Source organism: Coccomyxa subellipsoidea (genome assembly GCF_000258705.1).
Source record: "Coccomyxa subellipsoidea C-169, whole genome shotgun sequence".
Lineage (NCBI taxonomy): Eukaryota > Viridiplantae > Chlorophyta > Trebouxiophyceae > Coccomyxaceae > Coccomyxa > Coccomyxa subellipsoidea.
The window spans coordinates 484,044-507,063 of record NW_005178024.1 but is presented as its reverse complement, the minus strand read 5'-3'; the positions used below and the strand labels follow the sequence as shown (position 1 = coordinate 507,063).

Here is a 23,020-nt window from a genome sequence, read left to right as displayed (position 1 = left end):
TCATAAGCCGGCAATTATGGCGATGCCGGCGATGATGGCGATGGTGTGCCTCTATGGCCTTGGGGTTCTATTGGGCCGCCACTGTCCCGATCTGATGAAAGCTTCGTTGATATATGAGAAGAATGATACCAAACTTAAGGTTCAAGTTCACGGGTATCCTTTCGACAGTGAGTTCACTGCACATTTGGTATCGTCAAGCAACGAGGAGTGATCCTTCTGATAGTTTCAGACGTGTTCAGTTGTTTGCGGCAGCAGAACACTACACGAATATGCGGTTGATTGAAGGTTGTGTGTGCGCGCTTTTGATAATGGCGACTGCAGCCTCCCTTCACAAATCCCACCGCTGTGCAGGCGATCTGCTCGGGGCCAGTCCAACCTTCGTTCGAAAGACTCCATGGCGCGGCACGCCTATATCCAGGCAGCTGCCGTGCTGCTGGTGTCGTGCACCCTCGTCTACGGTCGACCTTCACCTGCTCCCGCGCCATCTTCGACGGACTTCGCCCCAGTGCCAGCACCGGCTCCGGCTCCTCCGGAGAACTGCGTAAGTGCCAAATTGTCTTCGCCAGCAGCATAGCTTTTTCACCTATTCTCGTGACAGGGCTGTCTCTGCTGCAGCTCCTGGCAGCTTGCACTCAGCTCAATATGCCACACCAGGCTTCCTTTGCACTGCCTGTCATGAGCGGCACGATCTGGCAGTTATTGCTCACAGCATCACAGAAGTCTGAGCAAATGTTGCTGTGCCCGGTGCAGGACTGCAATCCTTCCATCAAGGCGCTGACTGGCGAGTGCAAGCCGTTCAGGCTGGCCTCGAAGTTTGCCTGTGATGTGGACCCCTACAAGCCACACCAGATGTACCCTCGGCCACAGATGCTGAGGGGCAATGACACCTGGATCAACCTGAATGGCATCTGGGAGTGGGAGGCCAATGTGTAAGCCCCCCCTTCCCTCTGCCACCCAATGCTGTAGCAATCACTGCTGTAACAAAGTGCCTGCGGTGAGCTCTGATTCTGGGCTGAGGTGCACCCAAAGCATTTGCAAAGGAGTCTTACAGTGCCTTTGCCTTCTGCTCAAAATATGGCAGCCATGCCCAGCCGTTTTTCCGGGCGCCTCAAGTTGACCGGCAGCGAGGAGCACACATGTGTGGTTGTATCTGCATGGTTGTTTCTGTCGTGCTGGCGTTTAATAAAGGGTCTTTTGGCTGACTGCAGGGGCTGGGAGGATGGCGCGCCGCCCATCAACAGAACACTGGCCCGCAAGATTGTGGTCCCCTTCGGCGTGCGCGCTGACCTGTCAGGTCCGGCCCTCCTTAATGCCCCTGCAAATCGCATCCATTGCCCTGTTGCTGGCTTATGGGTAAAGCACATTGATGTCAGGAGATGCCGAACAGATCCGATCAGCCGCCTTTGTCACTTGTACTGTCTTTGGACATGGCAAAGCAGCCTGCCGACCCCTCTTTTCAGTGTCCTCTGTTATGGCTCCCTATTTCTGTTGAGCAGGACAGGCCCCAGCAAAGTGCCTCAGAGCTTCAAATTGCATGTGACATCAATATGACTCAGCGGATGCGCTTACGTGGAGGATGATGTGGCATGCAGGGGTGGAGGACCCATACAGGGTGGGAGTGACCCACATGTGGTATCGACGCAGCTTCCGGCTGCCCGGCAGCTGGCGGAACCTGCGCAACGCCTCGCGCACGGTGCTCCACTTTGGCGCCGTGGACTGGCAAGCCCAGGTCTGGGTGAATGGAGTGGAATTCCCACAGCACAACGGCGGGTGCGCAGCCAAACACCCTTCCCATATCCAACATGCAGCTGAGGACTTTGTAATGGTAAAGATAATGCGTTCCTGCAGTGTCCTGTGTTATCTCCTGTGCAGCCCAACGGGCTGCGGATTTGCATGCACGACTCATCAGCGGTGCTGCCATCCCTATCTGGCAACTCTTCCTCAAAGATTGCACCACGGCTAGATTGTGTGGCTCCTCACAGTCATTCTTGTCTCACACTGCGGCGGGTTTCGTTCTCACGTATCATAAAAACGTCTGCTGACAGGGACACTCTCGTGTTTCCTGCAGGTATGACAAGTTTGCTGTGGACATCACCGACGCACTGAAACATGGCAACAGCGGTCAGCACGAGCTGATAGTGCGAGTGTACGACCCAACAGACAGCGCCCACATCCCCTTGGGCAAGCAGCGCAAGAACAACGGAGGCATCTTTTACATGGGCACCGAGGGAATCTGGCAGACCGTCTGGCTGGAGCGGGTGTGTTTCCCCTCCCTTGCATCAGTGTATAACCTTTCAGAAACCCTGCTCCAACTGCAGCCAAGGGGTAATTCGCGATCTTTGGTAGCAGCAACAAACTGATTTCCCGCAATAATCTCCCGGTGTGTCTGAGCAGTACAAGCAATCAAGGCCCACTCCCTCTAAGCCTTTACCTGTCTCCCTTGTCAGCCCTCATAAACTCTGCTGCGAGTGACAGCCGCAGAGAAAGGGTAAGATTTCTGCTTCTGCGGGTAATTAGCCGTCAAGCCTGTTCCTGCAAGTCAGTGGTCATGTGGCGGCATGTGCGTGCAGGTGTCGGAGGCTTACATCAGCCGCCTGGACATGATCCCTGACGTCGACGCGGAGCATCTGAGCATCACTGTTCAGGGCAACAAGCAGGCGCTCGGCCTCCCTGTCCGCGTGGCAGCCATCGAGGACGGCAAGAAGGTGACGCCCTCGCAGACCCGCGCACATTGCTTGTTTAGGCTCGTATGCCATGCACGCGCCCCGTCAGCACTTGCAGCACTGATTAAGCACCTGCACACCCCCTGCCATCAGCTTTTTTATCTTGAAGCAGCACTTTTTAAATCCCTGCATCATCTGATTGCAGCTTTCCGTCGGCCACAGGCCGTCAACAGCGCATACAATGCCTCCTCTTTGCCGCAGCCTTTTTTGCCACAAGAAGAGTTGCTCTGCATGCGTGGTTTTCCGTTGATTTGGGCAGGAGAAAATTGCACAGGATGGGAGGCTGGGTCTGAGCAAACTCTGGACATGCAATGTGCAGGTGTCCTTTGGAGAAGGAGTCGTGGGCAGGCCCTTCAACCTGAGCCTGCCCAACCCTCGCCTGTGGAGCCCTGCCATCTTCGGGGGCGAGCCTTTCCTGTACGACATCGAAGTCAGCCTCTACCCAGCAGCCACCAACTCCACCGCAGCGAAGTCCACAGCCGTGGCGAACTATCAGACCCAGGCATGCCTTAAATGAGCCCTTCAACTTGCTGAAAATTTTGTCGCGTTCACAGCAGTGTGTGCTGTAAACAAAGGGCCATGCCAGCTTGCATGCATGTGTCTGCCAGGGACACTTTTCAGACATGTAAATGACACGTATTGGTAATTTTTACACAGATTATGATTGTGGTTCCCCTGCCAGGGTATGTTGCTGCACCCAGGGAAGGTCCAACACTGCATCTTGATGTCCTTGTCAGGGTGGGATACAGCTGCTGATGCAGCAGTGCTCAGTTGGAGCATAAAATGCTGAGGTGGTTGCACTGCTGCTGGTTGCAGGATGCGCTGGACACAGTGAAGGGCTACTTTGGCATGCGCAAGGCACACATTGCCCCGCTGCCCAATAACGGGCCCATGTTTATCTGGCTCAACAACAAGCCCATCACCCAAGTGGGGCTCCTCGACCAGGTCAGCTCTCTCTGAGGATAGGGTCATTTGTTCCTTTTAAGCGGCTGCAAAGACAGAGGCCTTTGTGAATCGCTGAATGAGCGGGCTTTCCTCTTGAAGCGCAGCTCTAATATTCAGCGCGCTCCTTTCCCTTCATTAAGCAGAGTGCAGCACTGGAGTGTCTTTGGCGACATCCTGCATGAGAAGTTTGCATGTGCCGGCATGTGCCGGCATGCAAATTGCCGCGGTCAGCATCGTTTGATGAAGCTACCATTTGCAGCGCATCCAGCATCACCTCTGTTGTCAGGAAACTTGCGTGTGACGTAAGCATGACATCATTTCTGCAATTACAGGGCTACTGGCCGGATGGGCTCTACACAGCGCCGACGGAGGAGGCCCTGTGCTGGGACATCCAGGAGGCGCTGCGGCTGGGCTTCACCACTCTCAGAAAACACATCAAGGTGGAGCCGGACCGCTGGTACTACTGCGCAGACAAGTGAGTGCCCCTCTTCCTCCCATTCAGGTCTACAAGTCATTGCTCTCCTGGCACACCACACAGTGTGCTCAAGCCGCATGCTAGAAGTGGTACAAACATTCAAACTAACTTCACGGGCTGCAACTTTTGCTGCCTCAAGTGCTTTCAGCACCAGCCACAAGTGGCCCGATGACAAAGAAGTGGTCATATTCTTATTAGGTTTTCATTCAGTGGCAGGGATAGAGTTGACAGGCGTGTTACTGGCAGCGAGTACAGCTTAGTCAGTATAAACTTGTCTAATGGGTGTGCAGGTTGGGCATGCTGGTGTGGCAGGACATGCCCGCCATGTTCTGGGAGGATCCCTTCAACGACGGCGTCTACTACCGCCACCCCCAGGAGAAGGCCCAGCACACCTACGAACTCACCCGCATGATCGAGGTATTTCCCTCTATACTGCCGCATGTGTGCTGAACCACCCATGCACGTGTCTTGACGTGATTATCTGCAGAAAGATTTTCTGCGACCTGCTGGAGCAGTTTGAATTGCAACCTCCCAGCTGAGATTGCAGTCAATATGAACTTGAGACAACTATGGATATCCTTAGGTGAACTCTACTTGCGGCATAAGTCAGAGCCGTAGCCCTGCCAAGTGGGCGTTTACAGATACCAGAAACAATACCATATTGCCCAGATATTCAGGAGAGTCTTGTATGCATGCGCAGGAGCACCTGTCCTTCCCGAGCATCATCCAGTACTACACATTCAACGAGGGCTGGGGCCAGTACGACACTCAAAAGGCGGTGCAGGCAGCCCGCAGCGAGGACCCCTCGCGATTGTGGGGGGCCACCTCCGGCTGGGAGGACCCCCAGGACATCACCGCGGACAAGGGCGCCAAGTACCAGCACTACACCGGCTATGTATGCGCCCTTTCTCAATCTCACTGCCTGCATACTGCCCTGTCTTGCCATGCTTTCACAAGCTTTGCAGGTGCTTGTGACACCGCGCGATTCAATTGGGCAGAAGGTCAAGCCATGGTGCACAGCATCAGCAAGATTTTAAGATACAGTGTTGATTATTGTGCATTTATAGAGATATTAGTAATAGGAAAATTATATTCCAGAGTACAGGAGGCCTTAGCTGTGCATATCAGAAGGGCTCAAGTGCGCTGGCAGATTGCAAATCCCAGAAATGTTTGAATTAAGTATTCTCCTGTGGTGCCGTGCAGGTTGGGGAAATCCGGGATGACCACATGTACCCCGGCCCGTACAGCTCTGGAGCTACGGAGACCCGCGCGTCCGTAAACGGGGAGTACGGGGGCCTCGCCCTGTACTATGACGGGCACTCGTGGACTTCCAGGGACGCTGCTATAAAGGACCGTGGACAGGCAGACGCCGGGCAGCTGCAGGCACGCATACCTCGGCTTTCTCTCTAAAGATCCCCTGCACTCGTCCCCGTTCCTCAGTATCTCAGAGGGCTTTGGCTGGAGAAATTTCAAGGAAAGCTTGCATTGCAGCGTGAATTTCTGCCTGTGGATTTGTCTGCACATATTCCGCCAGACCTACATGCATGGGTTCCTGTTGTTTAGTGTTATCATATCTGACAAGCATGCTTTCTGTGTTTGCTTGCAGGCGACATTCATAGATCTGTTGCATCGTGCGAGCGATCTGGTCAAGGCCAGCACCGGGCTGAGTGCTGCCATCTACACGCAGCTGACCGACGTGGAGGCAGAGGTCAACGGCATCCTCACCTACGACCGCAAGGTGCTGACTGGATTCTCCCACCATGACTACCCTTGTTGACTCATATGACTAATCCTGCTGAAACTCTGCTGATGGCTGCTGGTGCTTCCTGCCCGTGACAACTATTCCTGCATTCCAGGCCAAGTCGTGGCATGTGTACCTCTGCGTGCGAGCTTCCAATGCAGGGGTTATATTATTGATATGACAAGTCGGCAAAACAAATCGGTGACTAATGCATGGGCTGAACATTTGCCGTGTCTCTGCTGTGCAGGTGTTGAAGCTTGGCGATGCGAATCTTGTGAGGGATGAGATCAAGAAGGTTGTCAACTCGCTCAGTACCTGAGCAAATCGCAGCAGGCGATGGATAGCTGCGCCTTGGAACGAGGGGTTGAATTTAACTATTTAAAGAAAAGTTCTGAAGTTTCAGTGGAAGCACACTGTTCGGTATCCAGCACTGACTTATTGTTGCCCTGCAGTGGCTTCAGCATAGTAACTGTTCTGTGTAATTGCTATGAGTGAGTCCTGGGAAGCAAGCTAGAACGCAGTGCAAATCTGAAGAATTGCCTTGCTTCAAGTTTTGAGCCTGCATGCAATGTAATAAAGTCCTAGCTTCTGGATCCTGCACTGCATGCTGACTGCCTTGTCCATGCTTTTCAGAATATATAGAGCGTTGAAATAAGGTGTTAAACATGCTTTCACTTGGCATTCAGACTCAGGATTCCCCAGTGACAGACCACACGGTGAAACTGTTCACAGAATAGCTCCTGTTCTGAAACCATGCAACAGCTTCTTACTAATAAGGGCCCCACTTGTTCAGCATTTCCCTTCTGTGCTGACTGATCCAAGAAGGAAACTCACTTTCCAGCATTAAACTGATGGAGCCCAGATGGGCCTCAGCAACGGCAACATTCCGTGGATTGGCTGCCCAGCACCCTGGACCATGCTTTTCATTCGTATATCAGCGCATTAATCTGACTCCAGGCATGTTAAATTGCAAGTTTCCAGAATCCAGCAATCTCACTGGTAAACGTGACCGTTGCCAAAGGAGGTGGAGGGTACAACTCCTAAAGCCCTGACTTTTACCCTGATGTTTACTTGTCTGCCCATTCTGGCTTTTCCTGCATGACACCCTCAACGTCACCTCCCAAAGGGGAGCATGCGGAAAGAGATCATGCTACTGTGCAACTACGATATGCTACTGTCAGACAAGTTGTCACCCTCAATCACAGAAAGGCTTGAATCCAATCGGCGCCCCATCCCTGATGTCATTGACCGCGCGGATGCCCCCAAAGAAAGCCGTCAGCACCGTCCTGCACCCACATGCCATACATCCATTAGCCGTTTGGCAACTTGCACAGGGACAGGCAAGCACAACAGCAGCTCACACTGCTTGAGCGCGCCAACAGAGGCCTTGTCTTGCTCTCCCGAAACACTGTATGCGCTTTCACACAGCTTCCAATCTCACAAGACACAGCGACTTATGGTCATCATTGTTATTAAAATTATTTATTACTGTTATTACTGAACGCCTTTCCTGCCAGAAGGCAAGGTACGTCCTGCAGAAAAGCTGCATGGGTTCATCGGTGGTTCAATGATACACGGAAGGGGTGGCTGTGAGATGACTCACCCTGCGATGATGAGAGCTGACAGCAGCAGCACGATGATGCTGACTCGTCCAGAAGCCCTGATGATGCGTCCCACCACAGTCACTCCTGCACAGCCGATATCACAAGAATCAGAGCACCGCACTTTCCTGCCACTGCAGCAGCTGTGCATCTCAAGCTTGAGCTTGCGCCGAGATGGGGCTATACAAAAATGCCCAGCGTGCCCGCTCCACACCTCCAGAATGAGGCCAGATGCAGTGCGCATAAGGCGCCATCTCAAGCCTGTGTAGAGCTTACATCTCTCTCAGCACATTCTCTGTGAAGTTGAAGCCAAATGAGGGTCAATGCTCTGCCCGTAGAGTACACACATCAAAGGCTGCTGGACGCCACACTTGAAGCCCCTCGGCATGCAAGTGTCTCTTGCAGGCGGGCACAATAGATAATCTGATTGTTATCGTTACAATTTCTTAATTTATCAATTTTCTATAGTTAGTTTAATTCATTACAGTCGGCGCGCTGTTCCTGCCAGAGGCGTAGTGCGACTGCAGACAGGGTGCATGCAGGGCTGGAGAGGGTGAATGAGGTAATGAAAATCCACAAATCTATAAGGGAGGCGACAAATGGCAGGACTGGAGGGGGTGAATGTTGAAGAGAATTGCAAACCTATGAGGGAGGCAACGAAACAGAGGGGTGCGAGGACGAGGGCGTAGCTGGTGTTGAGCAGGCCCTGGAAGTAGAAGGACAGCGCGATGGCCGACGAGGTGAACAGGATCATCAGCACCGATGTCGAAGCAGTCACCTGCGGCGTGCCATGCACACACTGTCAGAACAGTTGCTGCTGGGTTACTTATTCGTTCACAACAATATAGGGAAGGCTGGCAATGCACCAGCCTGCATCGGTGTTAGCAGTCTCGGGTTGTTCTCTTCTGCGAGGAAATTGCAGGCTGGTCTTGTGCTGCTCAAGCACTTGCCATCAGAGATACCATATGCTGCCTGTTGGATATATCTCAATGGAAGGATTCTCGCCGCATAACATGCATGTCCCATGGCTTTCTCTCTTCGGCTGGGGCACATAAGATCGCCCACTGCAGCCTGAGTCCTGAGTCGCTCCAGGGGGCTGAAGTCTGTGAGAGGGAGAGGAATTCTTTCGGAAGAGGCTGCTCACCTGGGGTTGCACGCCCAGCTGCAGCAGCACGGGGTTGAAGATGAGGGCGCCTCCGATACCCAGCAGCCCGGCCGTGAACCCAGCAAAGGCCATCACTCCCACCACCTTGGCCAGCCTCTTGTATGTATCCGCCGTGCCTGCACATTAAATCAGACAGGCTGTCAACCGGGCCTGCATGCCTGCCATTAATATCACGACAATGTTGCCCAGCAAGAAAGAGGCTAAATTGCTCCACCATGGGTATTGCTGTCATACCCTCACCTGAGCGAGTCAAAGTCAGGGACGTTTCCTAGCAACAACAGCTGCAGGCATAGGCCGCTCTGTTGAAATTTTGAGCAGTTAGCCTGCCTTCCAAGACGCCGCAGTGAAAAATAAAACGTTTGCTTGTGTACTTGTGGGCGCACCAATGGGTGTTTCAGAGTCGCTCTGCTCGCCCAGGATGACTGTCCTCAGTTCCGGATCCATCTCATCAGCGTGCGGACCCGCTGCCTTCTTTGCCTCATACCTGATCAGGCAAATAGAGGTCCTTTTACGGAACAAATCCAATTCGGATGCCTGGACACAGTATTGTCACTGCTACCAAGCGTCATTGGAAAGGCCTGTGCGGAGATATTCCCCACTTTAAAAATTGATTAGTAAATCAAACTAAACCACCAATATCCTGCCCATTAAGTCACACCTGCTCAGGATCCCGTGAGTCAAGGGGAGCTTCAATTCTGCAGCACCAAATAAAGATTCACAGAGCAGGGAGGGCGCACCAGATGCAGAAGGCGGTGACGGAGAGCAGGAAGATGACCTGGGCGGCAAAGATGGTGAAGTACTGCCATGTGCAGTTTGGGTACCGCGCCTTCAGCTGCTGGAACGCCAGAAACACCGCCCAAAGAGCCACCACCGCCGCCATCTGCACACAAGTCTCGCACACCTTACGCACTGCTGAAATCCACACGCTTGCATCACTTGAGAGATTTGTTGAGGCCGGAGGCTCACAGGCTGGAGGTTGGCAAACTGCGCTCCCTCCCACCAAATTGACTGAGGAGCTGCAGTGCTCGTCTCAATCCATGCAGGCCTCTAGATTTCGCACCAGACATGTGATGAAGAAGACTCGGGTTCATCTGCTCTTTCAACATCAATGATGGTCCCCAAAGGAGAAATGAACCCAGATCTGCTCCGCTAAATAAATGGCGCGACGTCCAACAGTACAAAGACGTCTTGCTTGAGACAAAGACTGCAAAAGAGAGCCTCCCATCTACAGAGGGCACTGCATACGTGGACACAAAACCAAGACAAGGTGGCATGTTCCACACAGTGACAGTGCTAGGCTGCAGAATTTTTGAAGGCACCGCAGCTGTGGCTGCAGACACCCTGCGTTTCTGCGCTATGGCCTCTGGTTCTGGGTTTGCCGACCTGCTACAACGATAAAGTTGTACACCGGCAATTTTACAACGTAACTTCAACATGCATGACAGCACGAAGGCCAACCGCACGCTGTTTCTGCCAGAGGCAAGGTGCATGTGCAGGCAAGCTGCAGGTGAAGGCTGCTGCTCCTCAAATCGCGCTGTCTGTCACTTGATGTATAAAGATGATGACTCAGCAGCGCAGTGACATGCCTTGAATAAGGGCAGGCGGTGGAAGATTTGGGAGAGCGTGGTCTGCAGCTGGTGCACTGAGCTGTGGGGGGCGCTGAATCTCTTGCTGGGGTTGCGCTCGAATCGCTCTTCGTGGAGCACACCCTCCTCATCGTCCTCATCACCAAGATCCTACAGCAGCCAATGAGATCATTCAGTTTATTCAGGGTTTTAGGGGTTTAGGGTTAGGGTTTCAGAGCGGCAGAGCGAGTGCCAGGGAGGCATCCCTCCTTGCCCGCATTCTCAAGTGTGATGTTGCAATCATGGTGTCCAAACTCCAACCTGCATCATACTTGTCATCCTCCTAATGCAGTGAAGCTGCAGGGCACCGAAAGGAATTGAGCAGCTCCTCACAATGCAGCTGAAGTATCAGGACAGGCGCTTTCTCGAACCACATGTTTCGACTCATCTTTTCAAAATTATGTTTTCAAGCGCTGTGGTGAATCCCAAATGGCCCTTCCAGAAGCTCTTCGGGAATGTTGAAAGGGAATACCGTATCAATTTGCACCCTAGTGCCTTTCAAGGAGATGTATTTGCGCCTAACGCGATACCAGTCAAGCACACTGCCATAGGTCGCCCCCTGGACAGCCCTGCTTGGCCAAGGACCGATGCTGTACAGTGGGCCTCTTTTTGATGACGGCGTGTCTTTGCTTACGTTGCTAACATGTGTGAAAAAATGCGCAGTGATTCAGGGCTGGTGAGCACTTGACTCCACTCCGCACAATGCACTCACTCACGCATGGCATCTTCTGCTATGCTATATCTGACTCAGTCCCCCATAGACCGAGCCAGGACTGTGGGGTCACACAGTAGATTGCCCCACATCAGGGTCATCTAAGGCCTTGCATGAATACATATGTGACGCAAGTCCGGAGAGCAAGTATGCACACTTTCAGGGCTGGGGAACACCTGCTGGGCGGCGCTGCGTTTCTGCTTGATGGCCTTCTGCTCCTGGCGCCACTGGGTGATGCCCTTGCGCACCGTTTTGTTTATCACAAACAGCAGCAGCACAGTCAGCAGCGCAGTCTGCAGCCAGTCCGGCACGAGCACATTCAGCAGCACACCTGCAGGACAGCACATCAAAGCACATCAAAACGAGTCCAAAATCTGACAGCCCTGTTCCCTGCCCTTTGTCCCAGTCCTAAGAGACCCTTCCAGACCCGCTGCTCAGGGAAATGGAAGGAACGAGAGGCAACATAAAGCCAGTAACATCATGGATAAGATGCCAAAGTGCCGATCAAATGGATGCATTTGGACGACAAGAAACTTCCAAAGCTTCCCTTTAGGCCAAGTCTTTCGTTGTCTGTGCTGCATGCTGCGGCAGGCACCAATGCACGAAGATGAGATCGCGGAAAAGCAGGATGTGCGGTCAGCTGGGATATTTCACAGAGGAGTGTGGGATGGGGGTCTCACCAAAGCTGACGCCCAGCAACAGGGCAGGGATGAAGGTGAGGGCCACATCAAAGTCCACCAGGGGCCTGCTGGGGTCGTTTGGGTGCGTTTGGATCAGACCATATATCGAACTCGCCACTGCTGACGTCGCTGCACGACACAAAGGAGCCGTTCAGCTGGGTTCTAGGTCTGGCATGGTGCGATGCTGTTTTGCAAAATACAGTTGTTGACAACAGGGAGGCGTCTGCCCGTACCAACAATCGTGTGGCTCAGGCCAGTTGCGGCTTTCAAGTCGAAGCCCAGGACCACGTTCAGAAGGGGCACGTAGAATGGCCCTCCTCCGATGCCAGCACTGTTGGCCAGCAGTGCACACTGCCGAAGACATCATCAAAGAGCCTCAACACCATCAAATTCTTTTATCTGATACTATAGAGCTACAAAGCATTTTGCTACCTAATATTGTCTCGATTGAGGGACGAAAGCACGGTCCTCGTATATCATGCATGTCGTGAAAGGTGATGGGGCACTCACCACGCAAGCTAGGGCAGCTGCAAAAATTGTCCTTGGCGTCCATTCAAATTTAGTATTGGGACCGGTTCCTAGTATTTGGAACAGGCCGCTATCGCTCCTGCCGCAACGAAAGAGGTGTGTTCAGAGACACGTGCCGCAACAAAATACGTGCTTGCTGCGGAACAAGAGCCGAGCTCTCGCCTCTGAGGTGAGTACCTGCTTGCTTCATGAGTTTGATCTTCCTGAGCCAATGTGCACAAGAACGCTCCAAACGCTAGCCAGAAGAGAGCGCTCCGCATGATCTCCAGAGATCCGGACTGCCGTGCCATCCTTCCGATCACCCGACTCAAGACAAGAACAGATATCGAACTTATCTTTGCGGCCTCTTCGCAAAGTTTGAGCGCGGATCCTGCCCTGTCCGGGTGGTTGGAAGCAATACTCGGATCCAATTTTGGATGAATGTGATCACGTGCCAGGCGGCTCCCTGCATGTGTTCCTCGAAGGCAGTTCAATAAAGTACCAGAGTTGATGCCCCCTTGAAAAGATCTATGTGCCAGTCTATCTGCAGTTTACACGCGTACCCGAAATTCAGAAACTGTTCTAAAGAGCCCAGAAGAGCCCAGACAAGGCCGTCTGTAAAAGGACTGACAAACAACCTAATTTAAGTTGAGGCATGATGCGCATGCATGCCAGGCACGTCAATCTCTGCCCAGCCGCCCAAGATGCTCTCTCACGCATTTCTGCAGCAACTCTGTATTCATAGCAATGTAGAAGCGCAGAAACAATCGAAAAGGTGCAATCGATTGCGGAGGCCAGCCCGCATTAAAACCATGTACGCTAATGTAGGCTGGTCGAAACAGGACTGCAGCACACACACAATACAAGCCCCTGCATGGTCCTTTCTCCAATTCCATTCCTTTCCCCTTCTCAGCAGAGACCTTTGCCACATCATCAGAAAGCTGCAAATACACTCAGAGGATACACTCTGGGCCTGCAGATACACTCACCCATGTGCTCACAGCTTGCAAACAGATACAGTGGAATCAGAACAGTCGTTCTCTGCACCTATACAGCCTGCATCACAGTGTCTGGGCTCATAGTAGAAGCACCCTGCTCTGCAGAGATTGCAGCCAGCTCTGCGCGCACAGCAGCGCTTCGGGCATCGACCTGGAAGCGGTCGTCCAGCCAGACACGAAAGACACCAGGCTCGATCAGCTGGAAGTTCACCTCAGACAGAACGGTGTCCACTGCAGAGTGGCCGATAGCTGCTGTGACCCCTGACTCTACGACCAGGCACTGGACTTCGTGCTCGTCCACACGGGTGTTCAGAACAACAGGATATCCTTGATGGTTTCCATAGAGAGCTGGACAGTCATGAATGCCCGAGACGCCGATACAGAAAATTTGGTGACAATGATAGCCCTGGACATGGCCCAGCCAGCAAAGGCGCCGCAGTACAGAGGGTTTATAGTGATCCTGCCAGTACGGAGGCTGATCTCCACAAATGGGCCCAGTGGCACAGAAGAACAGGATTGCTGGATCCCTGGAGAAGTGACAGCACAGACCTCGCAGGATGAAGCTCATGATTGAAAAGCTCAACAGTTGAAGAGGGCAAACACTGCAAGGTTAGAGAATGTGCTATCGAGTTGTGCCGGATCCAAGGCCGCCTGTGAGAAAACAACGCGGCAGTGGAAAAATAATTACGGTTGGTCCTTTCATCTCTGTGAGGCGCAAGCAGTTCACGGAAATGCCAATGTGTCACAGTGCCATGGGTGCACACAAGAGAAAGCACCACTTTGACAGTTTTACAATCATTAAAGCAACAAAGTGCTTGCATTGAATGCAATGCACTCCCAGGGTGCCGGACATCGAGGCTTGTAAGATGGAAATCCAACGTGTATACTTGTGACACATGTGACATGTGGCGATTCATCTCTGCTTTAGAGCGTGTCAATCCCATGAAATCTCACAGCCTGGGTAGCCTAGCTAGTAGCTTTAGCAAAATTTCACCTTTCAGCATGTTAATACCGTATGCTCCCGTTTAGTGGGTCTAATGGGACCAATGTCATCAGAATGACAATTGGTCATACATGCCATGACAGCCCACATGACGGAGGCCATAAAATGAAAGCTTTTGAAGCAGCCAAGGAAGGATGAGATGGTGAAAACGGTGAGGGCATATGGTGCCACTTCAGCCATGTGATGTTAGCTTAACTTTACAGCTGCAATCTCCTAGCAATATTTGCAAGCGGTCTTGTATTGTTGTTGATACAATAATAGGGACGCATTTATTCTATTGAGAGGCAAGGTGGGTCCGCAAAGCAAAGTATCTGCGGGAAAAGGTACACCTTTAAAGGCTCGCTTGATGGCTCACCAAATTTGAGCAAGGTCACATTCAACGTGGGCATGCTGCACAGTATCAACGCCGCACCTCAGCCGAGGCTCGATACATAGCAGCGTTCTTCCGGCAGCAAGAGTTCTTGTGCAGATCGCTATTGAAAATCCGCGCTGACTTCTCTAGCACATCCGATGTAGAGTCTAGACAAGATCTCGTGGGACGGCTTCTGTGGATGAGGGGACAGAATGCACAAGGATCACCCAGTGCCCAGTTACTGCCTAAGGGCGCGCACCCACATCATCCTGTGGACCGAAAGGGCACACAGAACACTGACAGGAACACCGAGGCAAATCGCTAAGACCATGTTGTAACCCCGTAGTTCATAGTATACACCATCCATCCGCGCATTGATGCGCTGCTCCAAGTCTCTCAGCGCTTGTTCCATCTCAGATTGATGCACTGCGGGTGCTGCAGCATTGTCGCTCTTGTGCGCCGGTGCTGCATTTGCATGACCAACCCCAGATCACCTCAGCATTGCCTGTCAAGATCATTGTCGGCTCTAAGGGGGCAATTTTCACATCCAAATTAGGAGTACTAACTTCCAAGCTCATCAGGCTGGGGTTACCTTGTGAGGTGTCATATGATCCTGCAAGCAGAAACAGTGGGCCATGGGCAGGTGCAGCAATGTTTGGGCTTTAAAAAAGGAACACCAGCAAAATACAATAGCAAATTGTTCGTTGGCCAGACACCATGTCCTTAGCATATCTGGAAGGTCCAGTGCAGCAAGTCTGCAAATAAGCTACTGCCTCCAGGCTCTCTGGATTGAAGCCACGTCTATGTCTCGTGGTTTTGCAGTTGCATTTAGTACATGCACCTCCATTTTGCCCAACAAAGATATGGGAGAAATTCCGCCTTCGAAATCATCGAGTGTGATATGGTGTGATTGAGGCGAAGGAGCAACTGCAAAGTTTTCCACACCTGGTCGCACTACAAAACATTTGGCAGGGAACTCAAGCTACCCAAATTTGTATTATTCTTCTGCAGAAGATGTTTTTCGGATGTATATTTAATATTTTGGAACTAATGTAAGCTCAGCAAGTGCGTGCAAGCAGATTAAAAACCTGTCAAGCAGAATGGATCCACGAAGCTGAGGAGCACAGCTGCGATCAAGAGTCCCTTTGGCTTTTGCGCCATGTGCACACGCTATGTTGGTCAGCTCACTTCTTTTGGTTCAATGATAAATAATCGAGGAGGAATAAGGTGCCAAGAATGAACATATGACGCATAAGGATGTTGACGATCGAACATAATATCCTCTCGTCAAAGACCTAATCTTCGATCCCCCCAATGACCGTGGAATTCAGGTTGGGAGGGGTGTTGATGAATAGTGCAGTAGTTGCAAGCATCATGTGTGTGGTAAATCAGCTCAAGATACCTAATGGGAGGAAAGCAGTGAGCAGTCAGTCTCATGAGCAGTGTGCTCCAGAGGCAACACAAGCTTACAGCTTAAAAAGTTTGCCGCGGCGCGCTAGTAGGAAAGGCAACAGGGCTCAGCATGAATTGCTGGCAGGGAGACCTCAAGTTTCATTTGCCGAGCGCAACTGAAACGTACGCAGCGCTGCTGGTTGCTGGATTCTTTCTAATTTTCATCATTGTTGCACCGTTTTTCTGCGAAAAGAGGCAAGGTGCGTCTGCAGACCCGGTGCAGCAGTGCATGAATGTCGAAATCCAAGTTCTCCTTGGACATGCCAGATCCAACCATGATCCGATCACCCGCGGGCACGGTGCTCAGTATAATATCGCCCCCCGCCAGTATATGCTGCATGTAATAAATCTGGAAAATATGCCTCTGCTGTCTGCACATATCATTTGGAGCTTTGGTCAACTTCTTGCTTTTCACAGGCAGATCTTGCACACTTACGGTATGGTATTGGAAGTAGCAGCAGCTTCGCTGCATGCATGCTGATTTGTGTGCCAATATTGACAATGTGCGACACCAAAGTTTTCCTGATCACCCGGAGGGCGTTAAGAGCATGTTCTCTGCAGATATTCAGAGAAGAATATTTACTGCAAAGTCAGCAGCTCAATGGCGGTAGGACAATGTATGCAAAGGCCACCTAGGAGGGCAAGCACATTCAACTTCGCCCGTTGATCTGCCAAAAAAATGTGGTGGACAGTAAAAGGTACTCTGATAGCTCCAGGCAGTCAGCTCAGCAATTTGATCCTTGGCTTCCTATATCTGTGCTGCCAGTATTGCTTTTGCAATCTTCATGCAGCTGACATTCATAGAATGCAAAGGCAGATGTAGAACAAACCTGACACAATCTGTGCAAGCAATCTGGGCCAGAAACACTTGCTGGCACTAGCACTCGCACCCTCGATTTCTGATAACTCAAAGCAGCCCCCCAATTAAGAAAAAGTGCAGATTCAACAAAATCATTGAGAAGCTTCCATTGACTATACTTTATGCGTAACAGGGTTTTACATTCCATGGGTGAATGGAGGACCCAAAGCCTCAGGTCGGAGCCAGTTCAAATGTCAACATCAGGATCTTGCGGTGATCTCCATTCCTGAAATCTAAGAGCAGATTGGATGTGCTGATGCAAGGAGAAGACGCCTGGCCCGTCATCACACCTCCATCTACATATCATGCGGCCGCTGCAAGCTCTCATCTTCTTGTGCCTTACCGCGGTCGCTGTCAAACACGCTGGGCCAAGCGACCTCAAGCTGCCTGGAGGTACGTACACCTCATGAATGAGCACATCCGAGTAGTAGCGCTGTCAGGAATGCATAGATGGACCTTGCCGACTCCTCACAGAAGTGCCTCTCGCAACCTGCCCGTCTCCAGAATCGTCAGGTCCTTGAGGAGTCAAGTGGCTGACCAGCAATGCACTGTAGCTTTGCTTTCATTGCTTTGTTGTTGGATGCTTTGGTGTAGCTGCCGTTCCTACATTCCAGTCAACTTGAGACAAAGATCCCAAAATCTCTCTCCCAATCAAAGTTCTCTATGTGATTATTCTTGCTCACTTGAAGCTGGTCCCTTTGCAGATGCTCTGGTGAGCAAGAATAATCACATAGAAAACTTTGATTGGGAGAGAGATTTTGGGATCTTTGTCTCAAGTTGACTAGAATGTAGGAACGGCAGCTACACCAAAGCATCCAACAACAAAGCAATGAAAGCAAAGCTACAGTGCATTGCTGGTCAGCCACTTGACTCCTCAAGGACCTGACGATTCTGGAGACGGGCAGGTTGCGAGAGGCACTTCTGTGAGGAGTCGGCAAGGTCCATCTATGCATTCCTGACAGCGCTACTACTCGGATGTGCTCATTCATGAGGTGTACGTACCTCCATGCAGCTTGAGGTCGCTTGGCCCAGCGTGTTTGACAGCGACCGCGGTAAAGCACAAGAAGACGAGAGCTTGCAGCGGCCGCATGATATGTAGATGGAGGTGTGATGACGGGCCATGCGTCTTCTCTTTGGATCAGCACATCCAGCACCTCCAGCACCTTCTCCCTCCAGGTGTGAACTCCTAATGCTTGTATGAACTCAAACACTCATCATACTCAGTGCTACATTTGACTGCGTTGCACTCAGCATGGACAGCATGCATGCAATGTAAAGCCAGAGACAATGGGCTAACACCCGTTGGCAATTATCAACTGCTGTGCAAAGCCATGTCAGATGATTTGCTGGGAGCTACTGCTCTTGAAGTAAACAAGCTTGGCTTGGCCAGATTGTAATTTGTCACACACATGATGGATTTGACTACCTGCTTGCTTCACTAGTTGCATTAGTATCTCAGCATTCCGTTGCATTCTGCATGTAGGGCCGGCATGACAGCCTCAATATCCTTCCTGCAATACACTCCCCGGTCTTCTCTCCTCCGTGGCTTCATGGCAGCAACGCGTCGGTGCATCATCTCTCACCTAGCAGCGCCTGCAACAGTACAACGCATAGAATTGCGTCACAAAAGACGACAAGCAAGAGAAAGCAAAGATGCGGCTGGCTGTTGGGCCTGCGATGCATCACTCTGCTGCTGCCTTCAAGATAGACAAGCACCAAGAATGAGCCAAAGTCGTAAGAGTGCGCTGGTCTGCAAATTACCCAACGGCCTAGCTAGAGTAGGTGCATTGACACCTGTACATGTAACTATGCCACCCTGGCAGCCGAAACGCTGCCATCAGTGTGATCGGTGCGATGCAGCAGGGAGGGAGTGGTGCCAAAACAGATAAAATCACAGAGATCGAATGACAGTGAGGGTCATTAGAAGTAACAACCGAAGGCAGCGCACACATTCCCTGCTGTCCTGTGCCCCACATACAAGAAGGCTTGGTCTCAGATGTGCACGGTCCTGAGAGCAACAGGCGCAGAACAAGGATACTTGACGGTGATCATCCTGATGAGCTTGCCTGAATTGAACCAGCTGAAAGGCATGACTCCTCCAAAGAAGTACAAAACATGATCATGAAAAATGATGAATGAGGCGCAGCAGCTTCCTCACCTGCTGGCAGAGGCTATTCGTAGACAAGCCATTGGATTAATCAAGTCGATGGGGGCTTGAAGGTTGGGTTGCAGCTCGCCCTTGCCCTCTAAGTCTTCACCTGAGCAATGTCCATAGTCCGCTACCCGGCTGGCACATCAGTCGAGCCCTGGTATGACAAGCACATGCAAAAAATGCAGAGCAAATAGCCCAGTTAACAGAATCTTACGCAAGAGTCCACAATCAGATCTGACAGCTGCAGACATGATTGTGCCAGAAGGTGTCAAACTGGGCACCATGCAATTGAGCTGATTTCGGCAGAACAGTTGCTGCCCGGCACAACAGGTGCTTGGCAGGGCAATCGCAATCAGGGGCATAAGATGGCCCTCTTCTGTTCTAAGCTAGGCGCAGTGTCTCTTGCAAGTTGCAAACACAGAATGCGGGAAAGACAGGCATGCAGTTTCTATGCAGCGCTCAAGCACTGGTTCAAGCCGTGCCACAGCAGTTCCTGAGTCGTCAGGAACAGCGTTGATTTAACACTTAGCAAACCATCGAGGCCTTTTTTCAAGCGACTGATATACAACCTAAATTAAGCTCAGACATGATGCGCATGCATGCCAGTGCAATGCGGAGCACGCATTCAAATTGTTCTCTCTGCCAGGCACGTCAATTTCTGCCCAGCCGCCCAAGATGGTCCTCACGCATTTCTGCAGCAACTCTGTGTTGATACCATTGTAGAATCGAAGAAACAATCGAAAAGGTGCGAGATCGATGGATTGCAGAGGCCCCCGCATTGCAACGTCATGCTTCCCTGTACGCTAATGCAGGCTGATGGAAACAGGAGTGCAGCACACACACACACACACACAACACACACACAAAAGCCCCTGCATGGTCCTTTCTTCAATTTAAGCGCGGCTCGCTGCTCTTCACACAAGCCAATATGGATCCATGATGGATTTCCTCTAAATCTCCTGGCACAGGCCATGGCAATTATGAGTCACGATCTGTGTCATAACAGACATGAGCAGCTCCCACCGGCGCAGTAAGTGTCCAAAACAACACCAAGACAATATAGCTGCGCACAAATGCCAACTTAAGGCTAAATAGCACTGACTCGCAGACAAGGGGCCTCCTGCGAGCTAAGAAAGCAAAAGGACAAAAAAGAAACTATGCCTAGAAGAATTTCCTGAGATTGGGCGGCTCCTGGCCAAAGTGCTGCCTCTTGAGCAGCTGCTTGTGCCTCGCCATCGCCTCGTCCATGCTGATGCTACCATCAGCCACCCTGCGCAGTGAAGGTAGCTGTGCTCTGCATCTGAGCATGGCCTTTGACGTGGCGGACTTGAGATTTAGAGTCAGTGCTCATGCAGCGTTTGCAGGCTATTGTCAGAGCTAATGTGGTCAGTTTGATTGCAGCAATCAGCATCTCTTGGACCCTGTCAAGAAACAGACCTGCTATCAGCCACTCCGCGCCCTTCAACGAGCTGTCCATCCCTCAGAACATATGTCTCGGCGCCGTGCCTGGTCCGCCTACAAGGCAACCTCAAATCACAACGAAAAGAAATCTGAATATATATTTGCATTGTCAGAAGCTGTATTGTAGAATCGCATGCACATAGCTTGGGGGAGCACCTATCTCTGTAGCTCTTTGGAGTTGCCATTCTCAGGAAGCTGACACGAGCGACCAGATCTTTCAGCATATCGGATGCTTTCAAGGGATCTGTTTCTTTCATATTAGCCCTCATTGATGCCCTGGCCTCCTGCAGGTTGACCTCACGCCTCTCAGCAGGCAACCGTTTTATGAGATCCACCAGCTCTCTGTACGCCCTCAGTACATTCGCACGCTGTGTCATGTTAGGACAAAAAAAACGATCATTGACACGTGAATTGATTCCAACTTCTGGCCACCGAGAGGAAAATAGCTGTACAAAGACGATGTAGATGCCTGGTCGATAAGATGGCACTGTGTATCGACACCGCCAGCGCAGATGCTAGAATTCTTCTGCGAGAATTCTTTCAATAATAGTGGATGCCTATGAATTTTGAGTGTTGTTCCGCACAGTCATGCCCAAATCCATCACGTGGACGGAGCATTAGGTAGCAGCCCGAAGCTGCGGTCAATTCCTAGGAAGCTGCCCTGGCTGCATCGTCCAAACTGCCCCTGTTCCTCCTGATGTTGAGGTCAACGAGAGTGGATGCACGCACACTGAGTGACTCCACCATGTTGTGCCCCAGTCAGATGGAAAAAAAAATGTGATGTGCAAGGAGATATCTTCGATGTCCAGGGCGCCCGGCGCACGTCATGACGAGCCTCACACTGTACAGCTCTAGCTGGCCAGATCGCATTGTGATTGCATGCAAATTCTGAGTTCAGGGCTGCTCCACTTCAGTTAGCAAAAGAGCATCATGCATTCATTCAAGATATTTGCAGCAATGATTGCTGCTGGCACCGGTGGTACCATGATCTGTTCAGTGGTACGCCTAACATATTTAAAAGGGAGTCCTCATAAGGTACTCCGAATTTATAAGCTTCTCCTGTTTACCACCAGAGTACTGTTCAATTGTTCAACAGCAGAGTTCACTTATTCTACCACTGCATCTCTGAATCCCATAAAGGGTGATTCCTTGCTTGTGGCTGCGCAAATGCTTCCCATGCTGTTCCCGATTGATAATAATCGGTCATGACCTGAGTCCCAAGAGCAGCCAGTTTGCTGCCCGTTCCAAGCTGTTCCCAGTGGCCCGCAGTGCATTTCTGGCCTGCAGATCTGTGAAGCCCATGGCTGTCAGTTGTGCTAGGGTCTCCTGTGAGGGGCCACCGTTCCTGTCAAAGGGCGTCCCCTTCCTCGGCCCCTCACCTCTGCCCCTATCCTCTGCTGCTGTGCTGCCCTCCTGCGCTGCTTTGCTGTGGTTCACTTCCTCTCTCTTTCCGTTTGCTGGTTGACTTCTGGCTGCTGTGCACTGCTGGAGTGTGTCAGTGCCACCTGCTGTGCATGCACCTTCCTCCTTCGCTACAACTGAAGGCCTGCCATCTGCTGTCGCTACCTCAAATTTTCCGCCTCCCTGCAGCACAGAGCCGGCAGAAATTGAATCTCTGCATCCGTTGCACAATTAAAGATCAATGCAAGTATAGCAAGAAGACAGAGGAGCCCTTGACTCATACATCTAACAGGCGCTCTAAATGAGAGCTCCCAAAGATTTACCTGGAAGCCCTCGCAATAGTTCTCCGTCTGCCCATATATACTATTGTAATCAAGGCATATTGGATGCGAATCTAAAAAGGCAAAAACTCACGTTGGCCTCCGCAGAGCCTCTCCGGGGCTTTGAGTCCACTGCAGATGCAGTAGCTTCTTCTGGGGACGCAGCCGCTCCGTGAGACGCAGTTCCCTCGCTCAGCAGCTCGATGCATTCGCTGTCCTCTATCACTATCTGGGTGGCGCGCATGGAACCCCCCTTCAAGCCGACACCTGCAAAGTGCCAGCTGCAATATACAGCGCTTGCCACTGCATAAATATAAAGGACATCTAGGGATCAGGAAAGCAGTGTTTGCTGCACCGCATGCAAGCATGCATGATGACTGCGAGAGCGCAAAGAAAGGCACAAAGAGGGGCTCAAAGTTGCCCCGAGGCAGGACGATCCTCATGGCAGGCCATGACACATGGCTGTGGGCGATTCACAACAATCTCAAGCCGGGGGTGTCATATTGGAGGGATCTTTCCTGGTTCATGCATGAAAGACATCATTACTTACTATCTCCTCTACCAGCGCACCTGTGCGCTTCTGCTGCTTGCCGCGGGCACCGCCCCGGTTGACGTGGATCTCACTGAGTGCCTCCTCGCTCTTGCGCTTGGCATTCAAAGACCCAAAGGCCCCGCCCTGGCCGCCGCTGGCCGCCACCTCCGCAGCCGTCTTGGGCTTGAAGAAGTCCAACACAGTCTTTGGTGCCCTGGAGAGCACAAACAGACAGGTCTTGATGTTGTCTTATCAATTCTGACTGCTGTTTTATAGCAAATACGGCATTGATCAGTCTAGGTGAGAAGACTGTGGC

General features: G+C 51.6%; 2 protein-coding genes across 2 annotated transcripts; one reads left to right on the top strand and one right to left on the bottom strand.

Annotated features, from left to right (window-relative positions):
- Nucleotides 1–394: 394 nt before the first annotated feature.
- Nucleotides 395–6,203, top strand: COCSUDRAFT_58627 (hypothetical protein; the record flags this gene model as incomplete). The annotated part of the gene is made up of 14 exons (XM_005643820.1): nucleotides 395–541; nucleotides 751–929; nucleotides 1,209–1,294; nucleotides 1,593–1,770; nucleotides 2,069–2,258; nucleotides 2,571–2,705; nucleotides 3,043–3,204; nucleotides 3,540–3,668; nucleotides 4,001–4,143; nucleotides 4,434–4,560; nucleotides 4,844–5,038; nucleotides 5,347–5,465; nucleotides 5,782–5,881; nucleotides 6,132–6,203. The coding sequence occupies 14 exons, from the start codon at nucleotides 395–397 to the stop codon at nucleotides 6,201–6,203; spliced, it is 1,962 nt and encodes a 653-aa protein (XP_005643877.1).
- An 876-nt stretch (nucleotides 6,204–7,079) lies between these two features.
- COCSUDRAFT_44684 (hypothetical protein) lies at nucleotides 7,080–12,485 on the bottom strand (the record flags this gene model as incomplete). The annotated part of the gene is made up of 12 exons (XM_005643819.1): nucleotides 7,080–7,170; nucleotides 7,488–7,572; nucleotides 8,128–8,263; nucleotides 8,630–8,766; nucleotides 9,034–9,134; nucleotides 9,388–9,559; nucleotides 10,233–10,386; nucleotides 11,164–11,318; nucleotides 11,668–11,796; nucleotides 11,901–12,018; nucleotides 12,178–12,274; nucleotides 12,373–12,485. 12 exons carry the CDS (start codon nucleotides 12,483–12,485, stop codon nucleotides 7,080–7,082), a joined length of 1,488 nt encoding a protein of 495 aa, XP_005643876.1.
- Nucleotides 12,486–23,020: the final 10,535 nt, after the last annotated feature.